The 19455-nt window shown below is 46.2% G+C and overlaps 2 protein-coding genes across 4 annotated transcripts in view; both read left to right on the top strand.

Annotated features, from left to right (window-relative positions):
* Window positions 1-13747, top strand: part of ccnd2a (cyclin D2, a) — a 146608-nt gene extending 132861 nt beyond the window's left edge. For both annotated transcript variants that reach the window (XM_034589136.1, XM_034589134.1), the window contains 2 exons: window positions 3467-3615; window positions 9275-13747. In XM_034589136.1, the coding sequence (XP_034445027.1) occupies window positions 3467-3615; window positions 9275-9448 (323 nt within the window). In that variant the 3' untranslated portion in view covers window positions 9449-13747. The remainder of the gene's footprint in view (window positions 1-3466; window positions 3616-9274) is intronic.
* Window positions 13748-14811: 1064 nt separating this feature from the next.
* On the top strand, window positions 14812-18648 carry tigara (TP53 induced glycolysis regulatory phosphatase a). Of its 2 annotated transcripts, none has more exons than XM_034589138.1 (7): window positions 14812-15095; window positions 15963-15988; window positions 16091-16212; window positions 16376-16453; window positions 16545-16655; window positions 17432-17853; window positions 17996-18648. In XM_034589138.1, exons 1-6 carry the CDS (start codon window positions 15058-15060, stop codon window positions 17813-17815), a joined length of 759 nt encoding a protein of 252 aa, XP_034445029.1. In that variant the 5' UTR covers window positions 14812-15057; the 3' UTR covers window positions 17816-17853; window positions 17996-18648. The 2 variants fall into 2 exon arrangements, with proteins under 2 accessions (XP_034445029.1, XP_034445028.1); XM_034589137.1 differs by having other exon boundaries at window positions 14814-15095; window positions 15963-16000.
* The last annotated feature ends 807 nt before the right edge of the window (window positions 18649-19455 follow it).

The following is a 19455-nucleotide window of genomic DNA, read 5'->3' as shown; positions in this document are numbered from 1 at the left end:
AACAAATTATCATCCCTCACCATCATGTCCGGTTTGGCTGCATCGTCAACACACGGGGCTGGAAGACGCTTCCTGACAGTGTGCGCCCAAAACTGTGACACAGAGTGAATCATTGAGTGGCACGTCCTGAGTGTTCGCCCCCTCACCTCGCCGGTGTAATCAGCACCACACTCTTAAATACCGCGGCCAGCTGAGTCACTGCAGAAACATGAGGAGATAGCTTTCTTCTCAGGATGCGGCAGTTATCCAGCAGAAATCAAAACACCTTTTAAACTTACATGTTTAAGTTGGAGGTCACGGCAACCACAGACTAATATTTGTTATTTGAAAGTGAAGTAAATGTCGGCGGCGGCTTGAATGACGTGACGCTCAGCGTTATTCTTTCTGCTCAGCTCCGGATTGTCTAGATCTCATCAGCTACACATATAGACGATCAGAAAGAGTTTTGGGAATTTCAAGTTAGCAGACTGCAAAGTGAACCCTCCTGCGTTCCTCCCTCGAACTTCTCCAAATCTGTATGCTCCTCGTCGCCGATGTTGCCAACGCCTCGAGGCTGCAGCTGTGACAGTGGAGACGATGGTGCAACACTGAAAAGAGTTGTCACAGGATGCTATAATTAAACTGGAATGCTGTTTTCTGGCAAATGACCTGAAATCAGTTCGAGCAGACTGCGTGACTCAGACTCTCCCATGTTTTGTTTCGCGCTCGTCGTCGCCTACAGAGCGACTCGTCTGGAACAAGACTGGAATGGAATATGACAGATAGCAGTTTTCGCGGCGTTAATATTTAACCGGTGATTTCTCGAGGAGCTACACTAGGTGGAACATCCAAAGACGTGTTTTGACTACCCGGGCCGTGTATCATTAATGGTGGAACTTACTGTCATGCCAATCCCAAAATGATGTTTGTTTTTGGCCTTAACCAGTCAACAGGCCGCGGGTCCTCGTAATGCTGCTCCTTTAATAAACAAGGTCAATAAGGGCTACATGTATAGAATACAAGACCCTGATTTATAGCGCTGGAGCGAGAGGAGAGGGTGAAAAGGAGAGCTTTTTTCTTTCTTTTTTTGGCCGTTGTTCAACTTTCCAGCTTTAATTAATTTACAAGTTTAATGTGCATACTGTGCATAGCAGCCACCCAGGAGGAGTGGGCCATGTAGGGAAGCAGACTGTGTGACCAGAGGCCTGAGGATGAAGTTTCACGGGGTAGGAACACGGAGGAATGGAGACGAGGGGGCACCGGGAGGAGAAAGGGCCATTGAAGGGGGTGAGAGGCGTGCAGGCCAGGCCAGCCAGCCGCTGCTCACAGGGAGCTTTCCATCGCAGGCGTCCCCACTCAGCTACATACACTGTTTATCCCCAACATGAATACCAATGAGGGCCTCCTAAAATACGGCCATTCTTCCCCCCACATGCAGCAGCCACCAGGCCGGAGTGTCAGCCCGCATCGGCTGCACGCGCGCGTCCTTGTTCTGCTACAGACCTGTCTTGTCTTGAGTGCGAAAAATCAGCTTGCTGCCCACTGCCCGCCACTCAGCTCTCCCACAAACCTTCATCTATGCCGAGTGTGTGCGCGCATGTGTGTGTGTGTGTGTGTGTGTGTCTGCATCTTAAAGCATAGGAATTGGTTCATTGTCTCTCGCCGCTGTCCCTGAGGTGTCTGCCTCCCTGCCTGTCAGTCTGCACTCACTGCACACGTACAGTAAATCCGTGTATGCCTTTGTCCTTTTACCCCTCTATAGAAAGTTGTGCTCTTACAGCAGTGATGTAATGCCGGGGGGCTTTGTGCGCTCCTTCCTCTTGGCTCGAGGTAGCCTTTAATAAATCGCCCCTTGGCAGAGGCCCAGCAGCTAACACAGGGGTGTATAATAAGTTCATTTATTTGTCAACACTGAGCCCACAAGATGAGAAAGCGCCTGGCTGTGCATGTTAAAAAGGCAGTGAGGGGCTGCCTTTACAGCTATCAAAGGGCCCACCTCTTTGATTCCACATAAAAAAGAAGGAAGAAAAATCTCCTTCAGAGCCATTGCGTGCAGTTTGCTTTGCAATTGAATATGGCAATATGTTAATGTGCAGGCTGTTCCTTTGCCCCCACTGCCCGCTCCTCCAGTCCATAGGTGGCCCAGGAAGAGAGGCATGCCTGTGGGGTGGGTGGAGGGGTTGATGGGGGGGCAGGAGCGGAGGGTCACTGGAGGGCGACTCTTTTATTCTCCCAAAAAACCTCACAAGATTCCGGACACAGACTTAAGAGTGATGTGCAGCGGAGTTGTCTACACCCTCTCCCCTCGACCCGCCCACCACCTTCCCTTCTTATTCTCCTCGTTGCCCTGTCGCCACACCGGCCATCCCTCCCTCTTCATCTTCCCCCCACCCGCCGACCCTCGCGCGCAACCCCCACCCCGTCTCCGGCCACAGTCTTTTTGTCCGACCTGTCGCGCTGAATTGTTATCAGCGGAGAGGGGATGGATGCTGTGTCTCTCAATTGGGTGAAATGAGGTGATGACTCTGGACAATGGAGTCACACTCTTCTTCCTTCCCCTCTTGCAGGTCCGCCACTCTATTAATATGCTAAAAGATAGGAGGGCCGCCAATGCAAACCGCTGCCTGTTGTAGCAACAAAGAGCGGGGCATGTGTGCCATTCACTGCCCCCATCTGAGCAGGCCATGTGTTGTCCAAAGAGAAAGGTAGAAGTTGAGCAAGAAAGAGAGAGAGGGTGTGCGTGTGTGTGTGTGTGTGTGTGTGTGTGTGTGTGTGTGTGTGTGTGTGTGTGTGTGTGTGTGTGTGTGTGTGTGTGTGTGTGTGTGTGTGTGTGTGTGTGTAAACCTCTCGCTCTCTCTCCCTGTCTGTGTGTCTCCCTCGCTCTCCCCCTGTATGCCAGTTGCCTTGCCTTTTCGGGCTTCTGGCCCGTTCACAAGCTGTCTCATTTGCATTATGAATGACAGTGAGGGGAGCTAACAAGGTTATTGGTCTTTGAGACGCACGCCTGTGACCACACGTGGAAAAAGGACCTACAGCAGTGAGCATTGGCAGAGGCACTGAGCCTCTTTATTCCTCCCTTTCCAAGCGCTATGGGGCTTTTTTCAGCGAGCACACGATTTACTCAGGAGATGGAAGAAAAGGGGCCGGGCTGGGGAGAGGGGGACCGGGGTGGGGAGCGGGTGAGGGTGGTTGCTTTTCAGCTCCTTTACAAGCCAAGTGAACCCTCATTATCCAGGCCCCTGGTCATTAGTGAGCGCTGCGTTCAGGCCTGGTACAATAGAGGGATTATTTATTAGCTGACTGCTAGATTACCAAATCATATTGTCTCCGGGAGGGATGTATCTGTACCCTTTTGTGTGGAGCGCATGAATCGAAAGTGTAATTTAGAAACCGCACCAGGTGAATAACAACGAGAGATGCCTCTTTGTGTAAACTGCAAAAAAAATGCGCCCTCAACTCAACTGGTGTTTCTCTCCCTCTCTGACAGATTTCAGATTCGCCATGTACCCCCCCTCCATGATTGCTACAGGAAGTGTGGGGGCAGCGATCTGTGGCCTGCAGCTGGATTCAACTGACCAGTCACAGTGGGGCGACAGCCTGACAGACCTGCTGGCTAAAATCACAAACACAGAAGTGGTGAGTTTCATTTATAACACCTCAATCACATCCGGAGCTTGGTGAAACTAGATATTATTTTTCTAAAATTAAAATGTAACAACAAGCAGAATTCCAGTGTGGTCTTGTTAGTCATGGTTTTGCTGAGAGGTCGATGCTTTCAGCTGCTGCTCTGTTGGAAGCTCTACATCTCCTGTGAAATGCCACAATGAACTCATCTAATTACCACACACACACACACAACTTTGCAATCTATTAAAAAGCAAATGCTGCTTTGTCAACCTGCTTGTTGAGGGTGTGTGTTTGCAACAGACAGTCGTTGAGATGTTGAAATCTCACACTCAGATTTGGCTTCTTCTTCGTCTGGATCCGTCCTCCTCAATCTCATTTTAGAGGGATTCTACTGCCCATATGTGTCATAAGAAGAAATATAGAAAACGAGGATCAGGCTCCTCCCTCCTTAGAATATATGATCATCATGCTCCAGATGATTGCGTACATTTCTTTTCCTCTCCATCATTCCGCTCCCCTCTCACATAAAGAGTCCTATAAATTGAGCCGGGGTTGAGAGCATATACAGTGTATGCTCTATCACTGACAGGAATGCGGGCCAGGCCGTTGTGTGGCTGTCTCGGTGCAGTGAATGTTACGGTGGCTGGTGAGTTTGAGTCCAAACACAGGCAGGGCCCTCGGCTGGCTCTGAGGTGCCTGGCTTTCATCACGCGGATGCAGGAGGGCTTCAGCTCGCTGCTGCAGGCGTGAGTAGGTGGGCAGAACTGCAGAGGGCGAGGAGAGCGACACTGGGACGTGATACGTGGAGTAACTGCGTCTCTGTGGGGCAGATTTGTTTTCTGTGCATTTGACCGGTCCTGGCAGTGGGCAGCCACAGAGCAGCGTCCAGGGACCCGCTCCAGCTCGGGGGCCAGCGCCTTGGCACGAGAAGTCCAAACACGATGAAAATGGCTTTTGGTTGGTAATAGCAGACTTAATATAAACACCAACATTTGTGTCCTTGTGTGCGCGCTGCACAGGGGGCAGCTCAAAGGCCGTGACACTGATCCCGAGCCTCAAGCCCCGGTATGTTAAACTCTGTCCCAAAAGGAGGCCAGGCAGGAGGAGGAGGAGGAGGAGGAGGAGGAAGAAAGTTGTTGAAGTGTGAAAAGGACACTGAGGGGGTGTCGTGCCTCCCTCAAGACAATCAGCCCTCTCTCATCTCCTCCTATGGTTCCTAATGCATCACTGCTGGAAAGCATGGCTCCCTCTGGTGCGAGCTGTGTGAAGTCTCGCCCAGCAGCTGAGGAAAAACAAATAGCTGGCCTCAGCAGCACAGGGCCTCAGTGTGTTTAGGCTGCGAGGTCGTAGACTTGAGGGAATTAAGTCGCTCTGTGTCTCTATGATCAACTCCTCACATTCCTGGATTCGGACAAGCCATGGCTCTCAGTAAACACAGGAGGCAAAGCACGGGGCAGCCCTCCTAATTCAACATATATGAAGGGCTTTAGTGCAAACTGCAGAGGAGGCAGCCAAGATACACGCAGAGTATCTTTTAGTTTATAAAGTTACTCACATCAGACTTGTGATATCACATAAAAGTCCTCAGGACAAAATGCCCAGAAGTTGTTGTGGCGTCTGTGTTATTTACACAGTTTGTCGTGGATTCAGCTTTTAGTTTTTTCACACACCCAAAAAAAAAAAAACTAAATGTTGATCATTGACCGTGTCGCGTTAACACCCGCCCCTCTTTTCCCACAAGCCGAACCACTTCATACGTCAATTCAACATCCAAGGGACACCTCAGCCTCCCGTTCGACGTCAGTCACCGGGGTGGCGGTGTAACGAGAGTAAACGTGTACACACATCGCTCTGTATTTGCGCTTTAGCGGTAGCCGGTAGAGTTGCTCCTCGTAGCGGGTCGACCAGAGAGCCAGGCAAAATATGAAGGAGAAGCCAGTTTCGCCAACCTCTGCAGCCGCTGCTGCCAACAGCATCATGCCCACCCCCCCTCCACAGCCCCCTGTTGGCATCTCTGGTATCCCAGAAGCTTTGGTTTTCCAGTTGAGCCGTGATCGGGCCACGTCACCATCTCGGACCCCTGTGTGTGGCTGGGGGTGTGGGGGGGGGGGCTGTGTGTCTGATGAGCCGAGTCATAATGTGCATGTGACATTTGTGTTGACAGATCAGTTGTGATTCTCTGAATATCCCTTCAAACGGAAGCTGCAGTTAAACGCTGGAAAACTCGACAGACAGCAGGAAATTTAGATTCCTGCTAAATTTCAAGAAGGTCAAAGTGTTTTAATCCTGAATGAGTGAAACAGGAAATAGAGGTTAGAGAAATGTGTGGGTTTAAGGCCATCACTTCCTAGATCTTATCATTTTCGGCTTTTGCTCTTCTCTCATTCATGTTTTTTTTTTTCGGTCACGGTCACACACACTACAGCACATTTTACACGGCTTGTGCAAGGCAGGAATGTCACGCCTTCATTCCACAGTGTCGCTTTATGGTTTGAACACACAATGGGCTGTTCTACCTTTCTGCCGGAAGCGGAGGTATAGTCACGGAGCCGGATCGACAGGGAGGGAGACACCGGAAACACATTTTCCTTTTTTCTCCTTCCTCCGTTTTCATTTCTCTTTTTTAAATCACTGTGGTTTCCAGTGTGGCCCAACTATCGCTGAGCTGGTTTTGGTCAGGTTGCATTTGAAGACTTATTTTAAGCAGTAATGTGTTAGAGCCTTGCAACAAAGATGCATTTATTAGGGAAGATTATCTCAGATGACGCAGCCTGCAGGCTCCGCTGCTTGTGGTGTTCGGGCACGCAGGCTGAAGAAAGAGAAAGGTCACATTCTCTATTGTGACTCGTTGAAATTCAAGTCATGTGGTGACTCCTTATTTCCAGCGTTAGCCCCTAGAGTCCTTGAAATCGGTAGTGTATGTCGTCAGTGTGTGTGTGTGTGTGTGTGTGTGTGTGTGTGTGTGTGTGTGTGTGTGTGTGTGTGTGTGTGTGTGTGTGTGTGTGTGTGTGTGTGTGTGTGTGTGTGTGTGTGTGTGTGTGTTTGTTTCAGCTGTCTGACCACCAAGTCCTCCCAGAGTAGCTAACACTGTCTTCTGTGGTGCAGTCAGCAGTTTAAACACATTCCACGGCTTCACACATTTCTTCCTTTTTGGTTTTCTCCGTCTGCACGACTTCCCCCTACCGCCGGTGTCACAAAAGCCGCCCCGGGACAAGGAGCACATACGGCGTATTGTTGCAGTGTGATGTACGAGATGGGGTAGAGAGAGGCCTGTAACTACAAGGGAGGATCTGCCGCGGTCATGCGTCTTCCGGGGGCCGAGGCTGCAAAATAAGATGCTCCAGTAAAGCGCTACCTCCCATGGTCAACCAGTATGCGAGTACCTAGAGCTCCTCTGAACACTGGTGTTTCCAGTAGTCACACATTGAAGTCATTAAAGTTTCTTGAATAAAGCCCTTGGGGCTTGGCATGGGATCCGAACTGCCGCTCTACAGAGCAGCAGAGACGGGGGGAGAATGTCTTTTAAGCAGCATTCTTGTGGCAAGACACAGGCAGTTCCTTAACATGTTCTGCACTTTACTTAATTTTCTCACAGGAATTGGGATTTTATGACCAATGGGGCGCATGTTGGTGGGAAGATTTCATCTGTGTGTGTGTGTTTGAGAGAGAGAGAGTGTGTGTGTGTGTGTGTGTGTGTGTGTGTGTGTGTGTGTGTGTGTGTGTGTGTGTGTGTGTGTGTGTGTGTGTGTGTGTGTGTGTGTGTGTGTGTGTGTGTGTGTGTGTGTGTGTGTGTGCAGAAGCCCTCGTTGGCGGCCAACCTCTGGAGGAGATTAAGGGACAGACGCTGGTCGGGTTTCCTCCACGTCAGACCCGTTGCTGGGGGAAACGTTCTCCCAGAGGCGCCCACCCCAGATCAGTCCAACCCCCCTCAACATCAAATCAGATTCGGATTGTGAACAAAAAAAAAATCCTTTTCTGCTCTAATCATCGGTAAACGCTGGAGAACTCCAAATAAAAATGATGTCAAGGCAGGGATTAGTTCATGCAGACTTGAGATATCAGCAGAAAAAATCATTTATCCTGAGTCATTTTAAGAGATTCCACTCCAGAGGAAATCTTCTAAAACGTTGGCAGCACAAAGCCCGTCTCCCCCTGTGATGTGTCCGGCTGTTTGACCTCTGACACCGCGACCTCTCGTCACTGAGCCGTGCTCCCGGCGAGCGGTTCTCATGCGAGCGAGCTCTCGGCTCCACTCCTCAGCTGCAGCAGGAGCTGTAACACAGACTCAAACTGTGGCCCATCAGGTTTAAATTAGCTGTGAATTTCTAAAGAATGTCTCCCCGCTCCACAAGTGGTACACTTTCACCCGTCCCTCCGGCCATGAGCGATCTCAGTTGTGTTATGCGTGCATCTGCCCGTGTGCTGCCATATTCCACCACCAGAGAGCAGTGTTAACCCGGTGGGTCTGACAGGAATGTTCACATTAGTTTGTCGTCTGCTTTATCTTGAATGACATGTCGTCGCTGCTCCTCACCCCCGCGACAGTTTGACCTTTCTCTCCCGCGAAACAATCCATTCAGCGCTCCTCCGACTGAGCCCTCCTCCCCCTCCCCCCGCGTCTCCCCCTCCTCCCCAGCGAGTGGCTCCCTCTCCCTTCGCTGCCCTGTCCCCTCTGTCAACCCTCCATCAGGGAAGGATATGAGGGCTCAGCGCTGGTGAGAGGCTCCCGTCCCAGGTGGATTCTCAGATTGCCGCCGCGGCCTTTGATGGTGAAAGGCGAGCCGGCCCGGTCTCAGATGGATCCCCTGCAGGCAGGCAGGCACACAGACTGGCTCTCGTTAAAAAAGCACCACCTTTGTGTTCCCACAGGAGGTGGATGTAATTAACATAGCTTTAGTACTACCTGTGTTTTCAGCCGCTCTGTTGTCAAGGCTACTTCTGTTTGGGTTTTGTGTGTGTTTGGGAACGGCAGAGTCGCAGGGTTAGGTGGTCGGTGGGATAAAGGACGTCGTGGCCTGCGTGCACGCGCTTGTATGTGCGTGTGTGTGCACGTGAGAACTATAGGGTCGGTGTTTAGTGCACAGCCCTGCAGGACTGATGTAATGCTTGGGTCTGGTCCGTGTCTGTGTTCAGCTTTGGCAGAAGCCGGAGCTGCTAAAGAGTCTGTGGTCATTTAAAACCCCCGGCCTAAGATGCCCAGGGGCCCATCTGCTGCCCCACCAGGGGCCCCTGCTTCTCAGGCACTGACTACACTTTTCAGATTTCTCTTGTTAACTGTAATGATTTCTCCCTCGAGAACCTCGGTGCTATATCTTCTGATGTGGATTAAAGTGTCTTAATTAAATGCTGAGCAGATAAGAAAGTGTTTAGTGATGGAAAAAGTTCTTAGATGAGAATATTTGCTTAGACCTTAGTGTTAAAATGTTTTTTATGTGTGAAAAATACTCTTTACTCTCAGTTCATGGGTCCCATTTTCTTTGAGAGACAGATAATTCTCACCATATGATCAGATAATATTTTTCCAAGTGTCAAACATTCCTAATCCACTGCTGTTCAGGAAAGTTTTGCTGGCTTGACTTGGAAGAGAGAGAAACTTCCTGCCTCTGTTTTAGCAGATTCATATTCTGATCTATATTCTAACGGCTCGTTCTCCTTCTTGCTTTCGCAGGACGTCCTCAAAGAGTGTCAGGAGCAGATTGAGCGCGTGCTGGTGAGCAGCCTGCGCGAGGGCCGGCAGCAGCAGCAGCAGCAGCAGCAGACGCAGAGGGGCCCCAGCGGCAAAGGTCTGGACGAGCTGGATCAGTCCTCCACCCCAACAGACGTCCGTGATGTCAACTTGTGAACCACCAGAGGGCGTCGTCGCACAGGATTTCCAGAAACAAAAAAAGAAGCATCATGAAAAAAAAAAAAAAACCCTCAATTTTCTTAAAAGCTGAAAAAAAAGAACAAAAGAACAAAAAATGTTAAAAACACAAGCCCTTTAAAAGAAAGAGAACAATGCTTGCTAGTTTTTTTTTTTTTTTGTAGATTTTTTTCTGTTCTTCAAGTCAAAAAGAAAAACAAAACGCCTGCCCACAAAAAAAAAATTGATTTTCTATGATGTTTAAAGCAACAAATTAGATTCAAGATGAAGCTCTGTGGTGCCTTGGATATACAGAAGGGAAGCCAATCATTTTTGCATTCTGCCTTTGATTGTATAGTATGATCTTTAAATTATACCTTAACCATAGCGTGATAAATGAGGCTGTTATGGTAGAAGTTGTGGAAACCATTAAGAAAAATTGCATACATGGGATCACAGCGGGGCTCAAGATTTCTCTCTCTCTCTCTCTCTCTCTCTCTCTCTCTCTCTCTCTCTCTCTCTCTCTGCGTTTAGTTTTATATGAGTATTATCACTATTACATTAGTGGCTGGTGTGAGGGAGGACACGTGTCCCAGCTCCTCGACCATCAGAAGGTCCACGTGTGTTTGTGTGTTGATGAGGACGAGACAGACGGAGGACGCTGTGAGAACATTATGCTAAAAGTCGGCGGGTCCCAATTCCAGGGAAGAGATGGGATGGTAATAATTATTAGTAGTATTTGTAATATTATTATTAATATTATTATTGGACATATTTTGGAACTGAGTAGTAGAGATCAATAAGCTCCTTTTTTCAGGCTGCTTGTGTGTGCGTCAGTTTGTAGGTGCAAGCGGCTGCATGTTTGTATGCCAGTTTGCATGCATGCATGCCTGTGTGTGTGTGTGTGTGTGTGTGTGTGTCTACATGGTGGCGTGTGTGTGTGTGTGTGTGTGTGTATGTGTGTGTGTAAATGCTACATGTGATCCTGTATCTATATTAGCAGTGTGCATCCTACAGCGTGAGGCACTTAAGCAAAGTCAAGTCGTAGACTCACGGTTCCATGTTGAACGTCTGCGGAGCCCGAGGCTACACACACTTTGTCCATCAGTATAACAGGGCATCTATGCTATATCACTGCCTTCATGCATTAACGGTGCATCACGGCTCATCGTTGCCCGACGGCGAGCTCGGCGAGCACGGACTATGAGTGAGAAAGAAAACGATTCAGCGAAGGGGCCTCCTGCTCAGAGCCCCTTCCGTTTTCCTGAGGCGTCTCCCCTCGGACTCACAGGTCACGTGAGGTGTTTGTTTTATTACTGCCATTCAGTTAATGACATATTACGGATACTTTGCTCTTTTTCGCGTTGTTACGATATGGTGTTTCCTTTTCCTCAGTCATGAAAGGCTGCTTTGAGTCCGGACAGAGGAGCGGAGACCTCTCGCATGTACAAAAAAAAAAAAACCCCAGGAGAGGGCGATGTCTTGAAAGCAAGTGATGCTTTTTTTCTAGAAAAAGGCCCGGAGGACGTTAGACTCCTCTGTGTCGATGAGCAGGGAGGGAACAGGGTGCGGCACGGAAAGGGTGAGAAGGACAGAGACGGTCACTGTGGAGCTGCACGCGGGTGCACGGCGCAGGAGGTCAGGACAGGGAGGACGTTAGAGGTGCAGCGGTGGACGGTGACAATAAAACTCTCTGTTTATTTCGGGTTTAGCTTCTCGTGGACGATGTCTGCTCTGACACAGCCAAGTGAACGGACACGCTCAGAGATTCCATTCACACAGAAGTGAAACGAGGAACTGAGACACTGCCAGATCAAGCGAGGATTACCTTTTCTTGGGGGGGGGGGTTTAGAGGATGAAGAGATACTGTCGATGCATCTAGAGTCCCACACGGGGGTTGTTTTCAGCTCCCCTATTTGATTTCAATGGCAAAGCACTTTGAGAACATGCTCCCCAGGAGATGAGTAAAATGAAAATGTGTTGGGTGGTGACTGGAGGTGAATGGATGTTTTCTTTTGTTTTGTTTTTTTTCCGTTTTATTTTCCTTGTTAGCCTTTTCTTTGGTTTACTTTGTAGGGCTGGTTTCCCAATCATCAGACATACCCCTGTCACGCAAGAGTCACATTCAAACGGCTTTCCACACGAGTTACGAGACGAGAGGACATTCCGATCATAAAACATTCCGACCCGAGGCCGAGCGCGAGTTGACGGGGGGGGGTGGGGGGGGGGATCGGATCTGACCGTCGCAGAGAGTTTGAACAAACACAAAATGCCAACATGAATCGCAAAATGCCGACACACACACACACACACAGACACACACACACACACACACACAGACACAGACACAGAGTTCACTGATCCATGGGTTCTGTTTGATTTCCTTTTTACTTTTGTCAAGAAATGAAAATATTTGTTTTTACTTGAATTTTTTCTTTTTTATTTATCTGTAACACAGCCACAGATAGTCACACGGGGGCGGCGATGAGCTACAGGAGCGGGTGGTTGTAACATCGAATATTTGCACATGTTCTTCAGAGGGCAATGAGGTTTGCATTTCCTTTTCAAGACGGAGCGGAGCCTTTGCTCTAAAAAAAAAAAAAAACCCCACCTTAACTGATGTGTGTCGCAGTGGTTGGTCAGTTGTTGTTTTTGTTTTGTTTTTAACGGTGCTGGCTTTTGTGGTCGGGGCTGATCGTCTTGTCAGTGAACACGTCCGTCCCCTTGTGAGCTTTGCTGCTTCAAATCATTGGGGGGGTTCATCAGCCAGACAGACGTCAGCACGCAAAACAAGAGACAGGTTTTTTTTTTTTGGTTTTGTTTTATTTTGTCCTTTTTTGTTTTTTTCGAACGGGACACACGGCTTTGCCACAGTAAGGTGTCTTTGACTTGATGCTTGAGTTCTGTTTCATGACGGTATGTGACTTTGCTGAGTATATGTTTGTCAGACTGAAGAAAAATGTGGGGATCTCATGTTTCAGCGATGTTTTTCAGTAAAACTGGGCAATTGAATGACACGTTTGCCAAAACATCCCGTGTATGAATATTTGATTTGAACCCCTTCATTTTTGCCTCTGTTTGTCTGATGTAAGCTCTCTCCCAAACTTAAATGGTTGTGATTTTTCTTTCCTGCAATTTATTGTTGCATGTGTTATATATTGAGACCACCTTTTACAATTTGTGTTTGATATATTTTATGGGGTGACCAGACCCGCAAAAGGGTTTTTCTAAGATTTTAGAGATACTGTATTCCAAAGTGAAGAGAGGACCGAGGAGGAGGTGTGAAGACATCAAGAAAAAAGTGTCAATATTTTTATTGAGTTGTTGTTGTCTTTTTGCGCTGCTAAAAGCTATGAATTTGTTTCATTTATACAAAAAAAAAATAACATTACCTAGTCGTGATGTGTCACTTGAGTGTGCTGCTATTTTATAAACATTTGTATTATAATATAATTATTTTACTGCTTAAGAGATACATTCAGAAAAAAACGAAGTAGATGGTGATAGAAGAACATGAAATGAGTACTCGACTGGAAATGTTCTTTGTACAGTTTGACAGTTTGCTTAGATAGCATGTCTCCTCTCCCCTTTATTTTTATCTATTTGCTCTCCTTCAGTCACATTCTGCATCAGTGGTATTTCCTATACCTCAGGATTACTGGACAAGATAGAAAATTCACAAATCCGTCACCTATACCTCTGCAGTTAGGGAAGCCTGGATCGGAGGAGAGAGAATACACATTATCACATTTGTGGATGAATCCCACTGTTTTAGTGGGAAAAAACGACTTGCTCAGTACGATGGGAAAACGGGAAACATGCAAGGCTTCCACTTGGACTCAACACCTATTGGAGGGGGGGGTGGGGGCACAACAAGGCAACTTTATCTTGGGGGTTTTAACACAGTTCGTTTGTTTCTGTTCATGCCGGTGCTACATCTGATTTGTTGTGTGTGAGAGGAGGGTGGAAAGAAAACAGCGTTCCTACGAAGGCCAAAGTGCAGTTCTTTGCTTTATACAACCACAATCACTCTGAATGTCAGTAAACATGGATTCCTTATGTGCAAGAGATGTGTTTTTTTTTTTTGTGCGCGCACCATTGTAACCGCCACAAATTAATGGGTTGAGCTAAGTCTGTCGTGTCTAACCATAAATATTCTGATATCTGGAAGTTTGAATGGTGCAGATTTCCCCTCGAGTTGCCTCCCCTCCACAATAACTCATATCATGTACCTCAAATGTCTGTTGCACAACCTCTGGTCAATAAACGTCTGCTTTAAAGGGTGTGACACCACATCAGCTCACTATTTCCCACGCCTCTGTTCCTTGTCGGATGTGTGCTTACAATTGTTTGTTCGTGATCAATTGATAAGTGTGTGTGTGTGTGTGTGCTGTTAGCAAAAAGCTCAGGAAATACAGCTGTTGACCACTTTACAATCCCTGGTGTCTATACCAAGATACTGAAATATGATGGAGAACATGTGGACAAGTAAATCAATCTAATTAGATCTACTGCATATTACAATTCACTCATTTAATTGGGGGGGGGTATAAGATAAGATAAGTCCTTATCAGTCCCTACAGGGACATTTGAAGTGTTACAGCAGGAAAGTGTTTGAAAACAATAAGAAACCTCAGTAAAAAAAAGTAGTTAATATGGAAACATGCAATACAAACACAAGGAAATAGAAAAAATATGAATAATATATAGCCTACAGTGTAATAACAATACATGGTATTCTGAATAATGACTTAACAGGAAGGTCAGGAGTTATTTTAGTGATTTATTATGTATTTGGTTCTTCTCAAATCAATGACAACATGGACAAAGGCACAAATAGCCCACGGATTTATATATTTATTCAAATATAAATACATGTAAGAATAACAACAACGTAACACAAATATACAGAAACACAGCAAATAGATTAAAAGTAAAGAACATTTATGGAAATATAAAGGGATCTGTGGCTGAAATGATTTATAGGAAATAAAAATCACATTAAAAACAATAACATGGTTCCAGGACATATGTAAAATCATATTCCCTTTCTTATACTTGTTCTTATTTCTTATTCTTATTCTAATTTCTTATTTTGACACTTGTTCCTATTCTTATTTCCTGTTCTTACCCTTATACTTACTTACTTATTTAACTTGGCTTGACCAGAGTAAAAAGTTCTGGAGACTTGTTACTAATGAGTCTTAAAAGCGTCTGTGAAGGGAGAAAGAAGCGACATCTGCCCTCTAGTGGCCACATGCTGTCAGAGCAGGATTTGTTTTATATATCATTAACAATAATCACATGTATTTGATAAAAAAAAACAATTCCTCAGTGAATAGAATTGATCACATGATGTGTTTGTAACTGTATTCAGCCAATCAGAGCAGAGGAGGAAGTGGATCAGGTCCAATCTTAGTCCATAAATAATCACAATAATCTTTATAATTGAGTGTTGTATTAATTAATGGTTTATTCTGCTTGTTGCTCGTGCGGACACACATGGACTGATCCACTTTATTTCCGGGGGACCTCGTGCACGGCTGCAGTTTTATTTAAAGGCCAGGGAGCGAGCAGCTGAGGCGCGCCCACGTGTGTCGTGAACCAGCATGAGGGCTCTGAGGTTTGGTTTAACTCTTGTTCGACAGTAAGTGAGTTTAAAGACAGTTTGTCATGTTTGTATTAGTTTGAACTCTCTCTCTGGTCCTGTTCTGTCTGTGTCTGTCTGTGTCTCTGTCTGTGGACCTGAACATGTCTGGATACAGTAACCTGCAGTAATCTATTACTCTATAGTTGCATGTCTCCATGTTTTATGTGTGAACTCCATGTTGCTGCAGCACGTGTCACGTGTGTGTGTCGGGATCAATAGATACTGGAGCGTCTTGTATTACTGTAAATAAACACACGTATAAATAAAGTTTTATAATAAAAAAAACAGTCTAGTTCAGGGACACTCGGGACATTCAAGTGTTGTGCAGTCTGTGGAGGCTGCAGTACCTCGGAATGACCGCCAGGGGAATGAATGAATACACATGTAGGTGGTCAGATCTGTCAATCAATAGTATAGTATCAGTTTGATATGATAATTAATATATGAAGTTAAAACAGTATTTATTCCTGTTTTTGTTGTCACTGTTCAGACTAAATAAAACTTTTCCTTTAAAAGGTTACACAACATTTAATGCAAAGATAAATGATACGATAAAAACTACAATCCAGAAGAACGATATACAGACACTATAGCATAAATAATTCATAAATCAAGTACATAATTCTATAAGATATGAGAACAAAGGCAAAAGTACAAATGATTAGAAAAACAATATAAAGACAAACACATTAAGAAAATGCTGAAACAAAACACACACACACACACATACAAATTAGCGAAATTAGACAGAAAAAAAACAAGTTATTAAACAAACATCAACAACCTGTGACGTAGGAAACTATGAAAAAGGACTTTCATCGTTTTCTGGCATTTTAACTCTGATGCATTTTGTATTTCCTGCAGTGGGGAAACACGGTACAACAAAGAAGGTCTTCTACAAGGTACGATTCAGAATATCTGTGCTGAGAAAATCAAAGCAGTTATTCTCCTGTCTTTTTCTAATAATCATTACTCCCCCTCCCCCCCCCCAGGTCAGGCTATAGATGCTCCTCTCTCTGAGGTCGGGCTGCAGCAGGCCGAGGCTGCAGGCCGCTACCTGAAAGACGTAGAGTTCAGCAACGTGTTCGTCAGTGATATGCAGCGAGCTCAGCAGGTAGATTCACATCGGGATTCAGTTCACATACATTATATATATTTCCACATCCTCTCACTTCTTCTCTTTAGTGGTGTTGAGTTCCTGAAAGTTTACGTCCTCTCCTCTTCATCCGTGTTGTGGCTCAGTGATGTGACGAGCTGGTTCTTTTCTTTTCTTCCAGACTGCTGAAACAATCATGAAACACAACAGCAGTTGTTCTTCTCTCCAAATGGCTCGGGAGCCTTTACTCAAAGAGATAGTGAGTGACACGTCTTCACAGACATTAACAACATGTCTCAGTCTCTGTTAGATTATTAAAGGTCTGAGGTTAATGACGTGTTGTTCTCCAGAGCTTCGGCATCGCAGAGGGTGGACGACTGCAGGATGTGAGAGACATGGCCAAGGCAGCGGGTCAGACGTTCCCAGGCTTCACGCCACCAGGGGGCGAGACTCCGGAGCAGGTGAGACAGACACTCAACTTCAACCAGAAGTTTATTTATTCATCAGCTGTGTAACTTTAGTGCAGACACATGTTTTAATGTGCTTGTATTAATATTCATGCATCTTTGCATCTACATCCTCACGCACGTTTACATCCAGTGACATACGTGTGGTTTCAGTGTCCAGGTGCAGTGTGCACACATTACCAGTAGGTGGCAGGAAACCTCCACTGTCTCTGAGGATGTAACCTGCTACGTCACTGCCTTTTTGCATCTTTGCATCTCGCATGTATCTGCTGGAGTGAATCAGGGTCAAAGTGCTGTCAATCAACTGCAGAGTGTCCGTCACTGCCTCTGAGTAAAGAGTCACTCAGCTTTGTGACACACGGTGAGGAGGGGGGGGGGGTGTTGTATTACAGAGATTTCTCGTCAGGCCTCAGTTATTAGATCTTGGCTCTGGTACGTGAGCAGCACATGATGAAGGTGATGATGATGATGCAGATGTACAAAGATAGATTTGACGTTAACCACCGAGGCCTCCCCCCCTCCACCGGTTACAGGTTGTTGCATCAGGGTGAAACTGGAGTTGGCATGTGGGTGTGCGGGTGTGGGTGTGTGTGTTTTTGACAACGGAACAGTGTTGTGTTGTTTTGACTTTAACAACCTTTAACTCGAATCCCTCACCGTTGCACGTAATCCCGTTTTTTTTCTGTGACGAACATTGTGTGTGTGTGTGTGTGTGTTTGTGTGGAAAGAAAACAAAAGACACACACGTAACCGACTTGTGCTCTGCTCAGGTGAAGGAGCGGTTCAAAGAGTTCATGGAGAACACGCTGCGGCAGATCGGGGCCGAACACTGGCACCACAGCACGGAGGACGAGACCTGCCCGTCTGCCGTGGAGGGGAGAGCGGACGACGGGGTCAGGGGGGTCCCGGTCCACGCTCTGGTCGTCACACACGGGGCCTACATGTGTGTGGTGGTGCGCTACTTTGTGGAGGAGTTGCTCTGTTCTTTGCCTCAAGGCTCTGACAGAGCACACGTGTTCTCTTTGAGTCCCAACACGGGTCTGTGTCGGTTCGTACTCAGCGTGAGGAAAGAGGAGGACAGGTTTGAACTGTCGGGGATTCGCTGCGTGTTCGTCCACAGGGCCGACCACGTCAAAGAGCTCGTTAAACAGTAGGAGCAGAGAGAGGAGCGATGGGAGAGCAGAGAGAGGAGCGATGGGAGAGCAGAGAGAGGAGCGATGGGAGAGCAGAGAGAGGAGCGATGGGAGAGCAGAGAGAGGAGCGATGGGAGAGCAGAGAGAGGAGCGATGGGAGAGCAGAGAGAGGAGCGATGGGAGAGCAGAGAGAGGAGCGATGTGCAGGAGACGGTGGGAGAACAGAAAGAAAAACCTCTTCAGACTTAAATTGTTATTTTAAAAACATGTATTTGATATGTGGAGAAGGTCAAAGGTTCTAGTAATGTGAGTAAGAGTCTATGTAAAGTCTGTGTTTGTCTGTTATTCGGCAGTATTACACCAAAACTACTGGTTTACCACAAAACATGGTGGTAGGATGTGATGTGGGTCATGAAAGAAACCACAGAAGTTTGGTGCAGGTCCTTGGTTTTTCTTTTTTCACTTTCTTTAGCATTGTTCATTTCTGTTGATTTCCCAGAGAACAATTCATGAATCTTGATTGAAAACGTTCAGACACATTTATGCAGTTTGGTGAGGATCCTAATTCAAAATCTGGATAAAGTGAATTTAAATGTGGTTTCATTAAGAGATTTCAGGGGGAATTTTTCTAGAAATAATACAAAGATCTTTATGAAAAAAGTGTTGATGTCAATGAACACGTGGATCTGGACAATGATCTGGATTTTGTGAATTGAAAATAAGTATTTTTAGGAGGTTGATGTTTGTTCAGTTACTGAACGGTGACAAATTCAACTATATCAGTAAACTGTTCACAGTGTTTTACTGTGAACAGTTTACAGAACACATCTATGTACTTGGTGTATGTATCTGAATCAATACATGTAAATGCAATATGGTGATGACGTGGCCGATCAGCCTGGACGGAGGAATGTGTCCCTCTAGTTTTATATCTGGAGCTCACTCACCACAAAGTACAGTTCACTCACATTTGGAAACACAGAGGAATTATCAGGTAGAGCATCAATAAAGATAGAGCATCTTTATTATTATGATGAATGTTAAAACCTGCTTTATTCCCACGGTTTGAGCTCCTTCTCTAACCTCAGATAGTTTGTGTTGCAGGCGATGTCATCATCACTTGTTGCTCATTGCTGTAAAAATAGGAAACTCTGTCCTCTAATGAGTCCGTGTTTCTATTTTCGTCTTCCGGCCGCTCATCTGTGTAACGAAGGAAAACAGCCGAGCGGCAGCAGTGTTGACTTTTTTGCAAATCAGTGACTTTCTCATGAATTAACACTTTGGGCAACAGAGAGAGAAACGCCTGGCGACACCTCGTGTGTTGCACTGGAGCCGGTGTGCACGGCTCCTCTACCGCAGTTTTCAACTAAAACTAAAGTATTTACAGTAGAAAAACTTTATTCATCGTGTGCAATCAAGAGAATAGACAGGATGTGACCACAGGAGATAACTGTGTGAAAAACTCGTAATTGAAAAAGACTTTGTGATGTAAAAATGAGCCTCGGACTCAAACACGTCTCTTTGCTGCACAGTGTGAAGCTGTTGTGTTGTGTTTCTGTGTCATTGTGTTATTTGTGGAGACTCGAGGGAAAACGTCTCCTCCTGATAAAACTGCTTCTCATTTCTTCTCCTTCGCAAGATGTTGTATTTAACTTTTTAAA

This window comes from Hippoglossus hippoglossus, chromosome 6, assembly GCF_009819705.1.
Source record: "Hippoglossus hippoglossus isolate fHipHip1 chromosome 6, fHipHip1.pri, whole genome shotgun sequence".
Classification (NCBI taxonomy): Eukaryota; Metazoa; Chordata; class Actinopteri; order Pleuronectiformes; family Pleuronectidae; genus Hippoglossus; species Hippoglossus hippoglossus.
The sequence above is the reverse complement of the archived record's forward strand: the minus strand, read 5'-3'. Positions and strand labels throughout refer to the sequence as shown.

Excerpts from the sequence above, each read along its gene's own strand:
- tigara (XM_034589137.1), top strand. The coding sequence starts at position 15,058 with ATGAGGGCTCTGAGGTTTGGTTTAACTCTTGTTCGACA. Across the intron at positions 16,001-16,090 it reads CAAAGAAGGTCTTCTACAAG|GTCAGGCTATAGATGCTCCT; the intron begins GTACGATTCAGA and ends CCCCCCCCCCAG. Across the intron at positions 16,656-17,431 it reads GGGGCGAGACTCCGGAGCAG|GTGAAGGAGCGGTTCAAAGA; the intron begins GTGAGACAGACA and ends TGCTCTGCTCAG.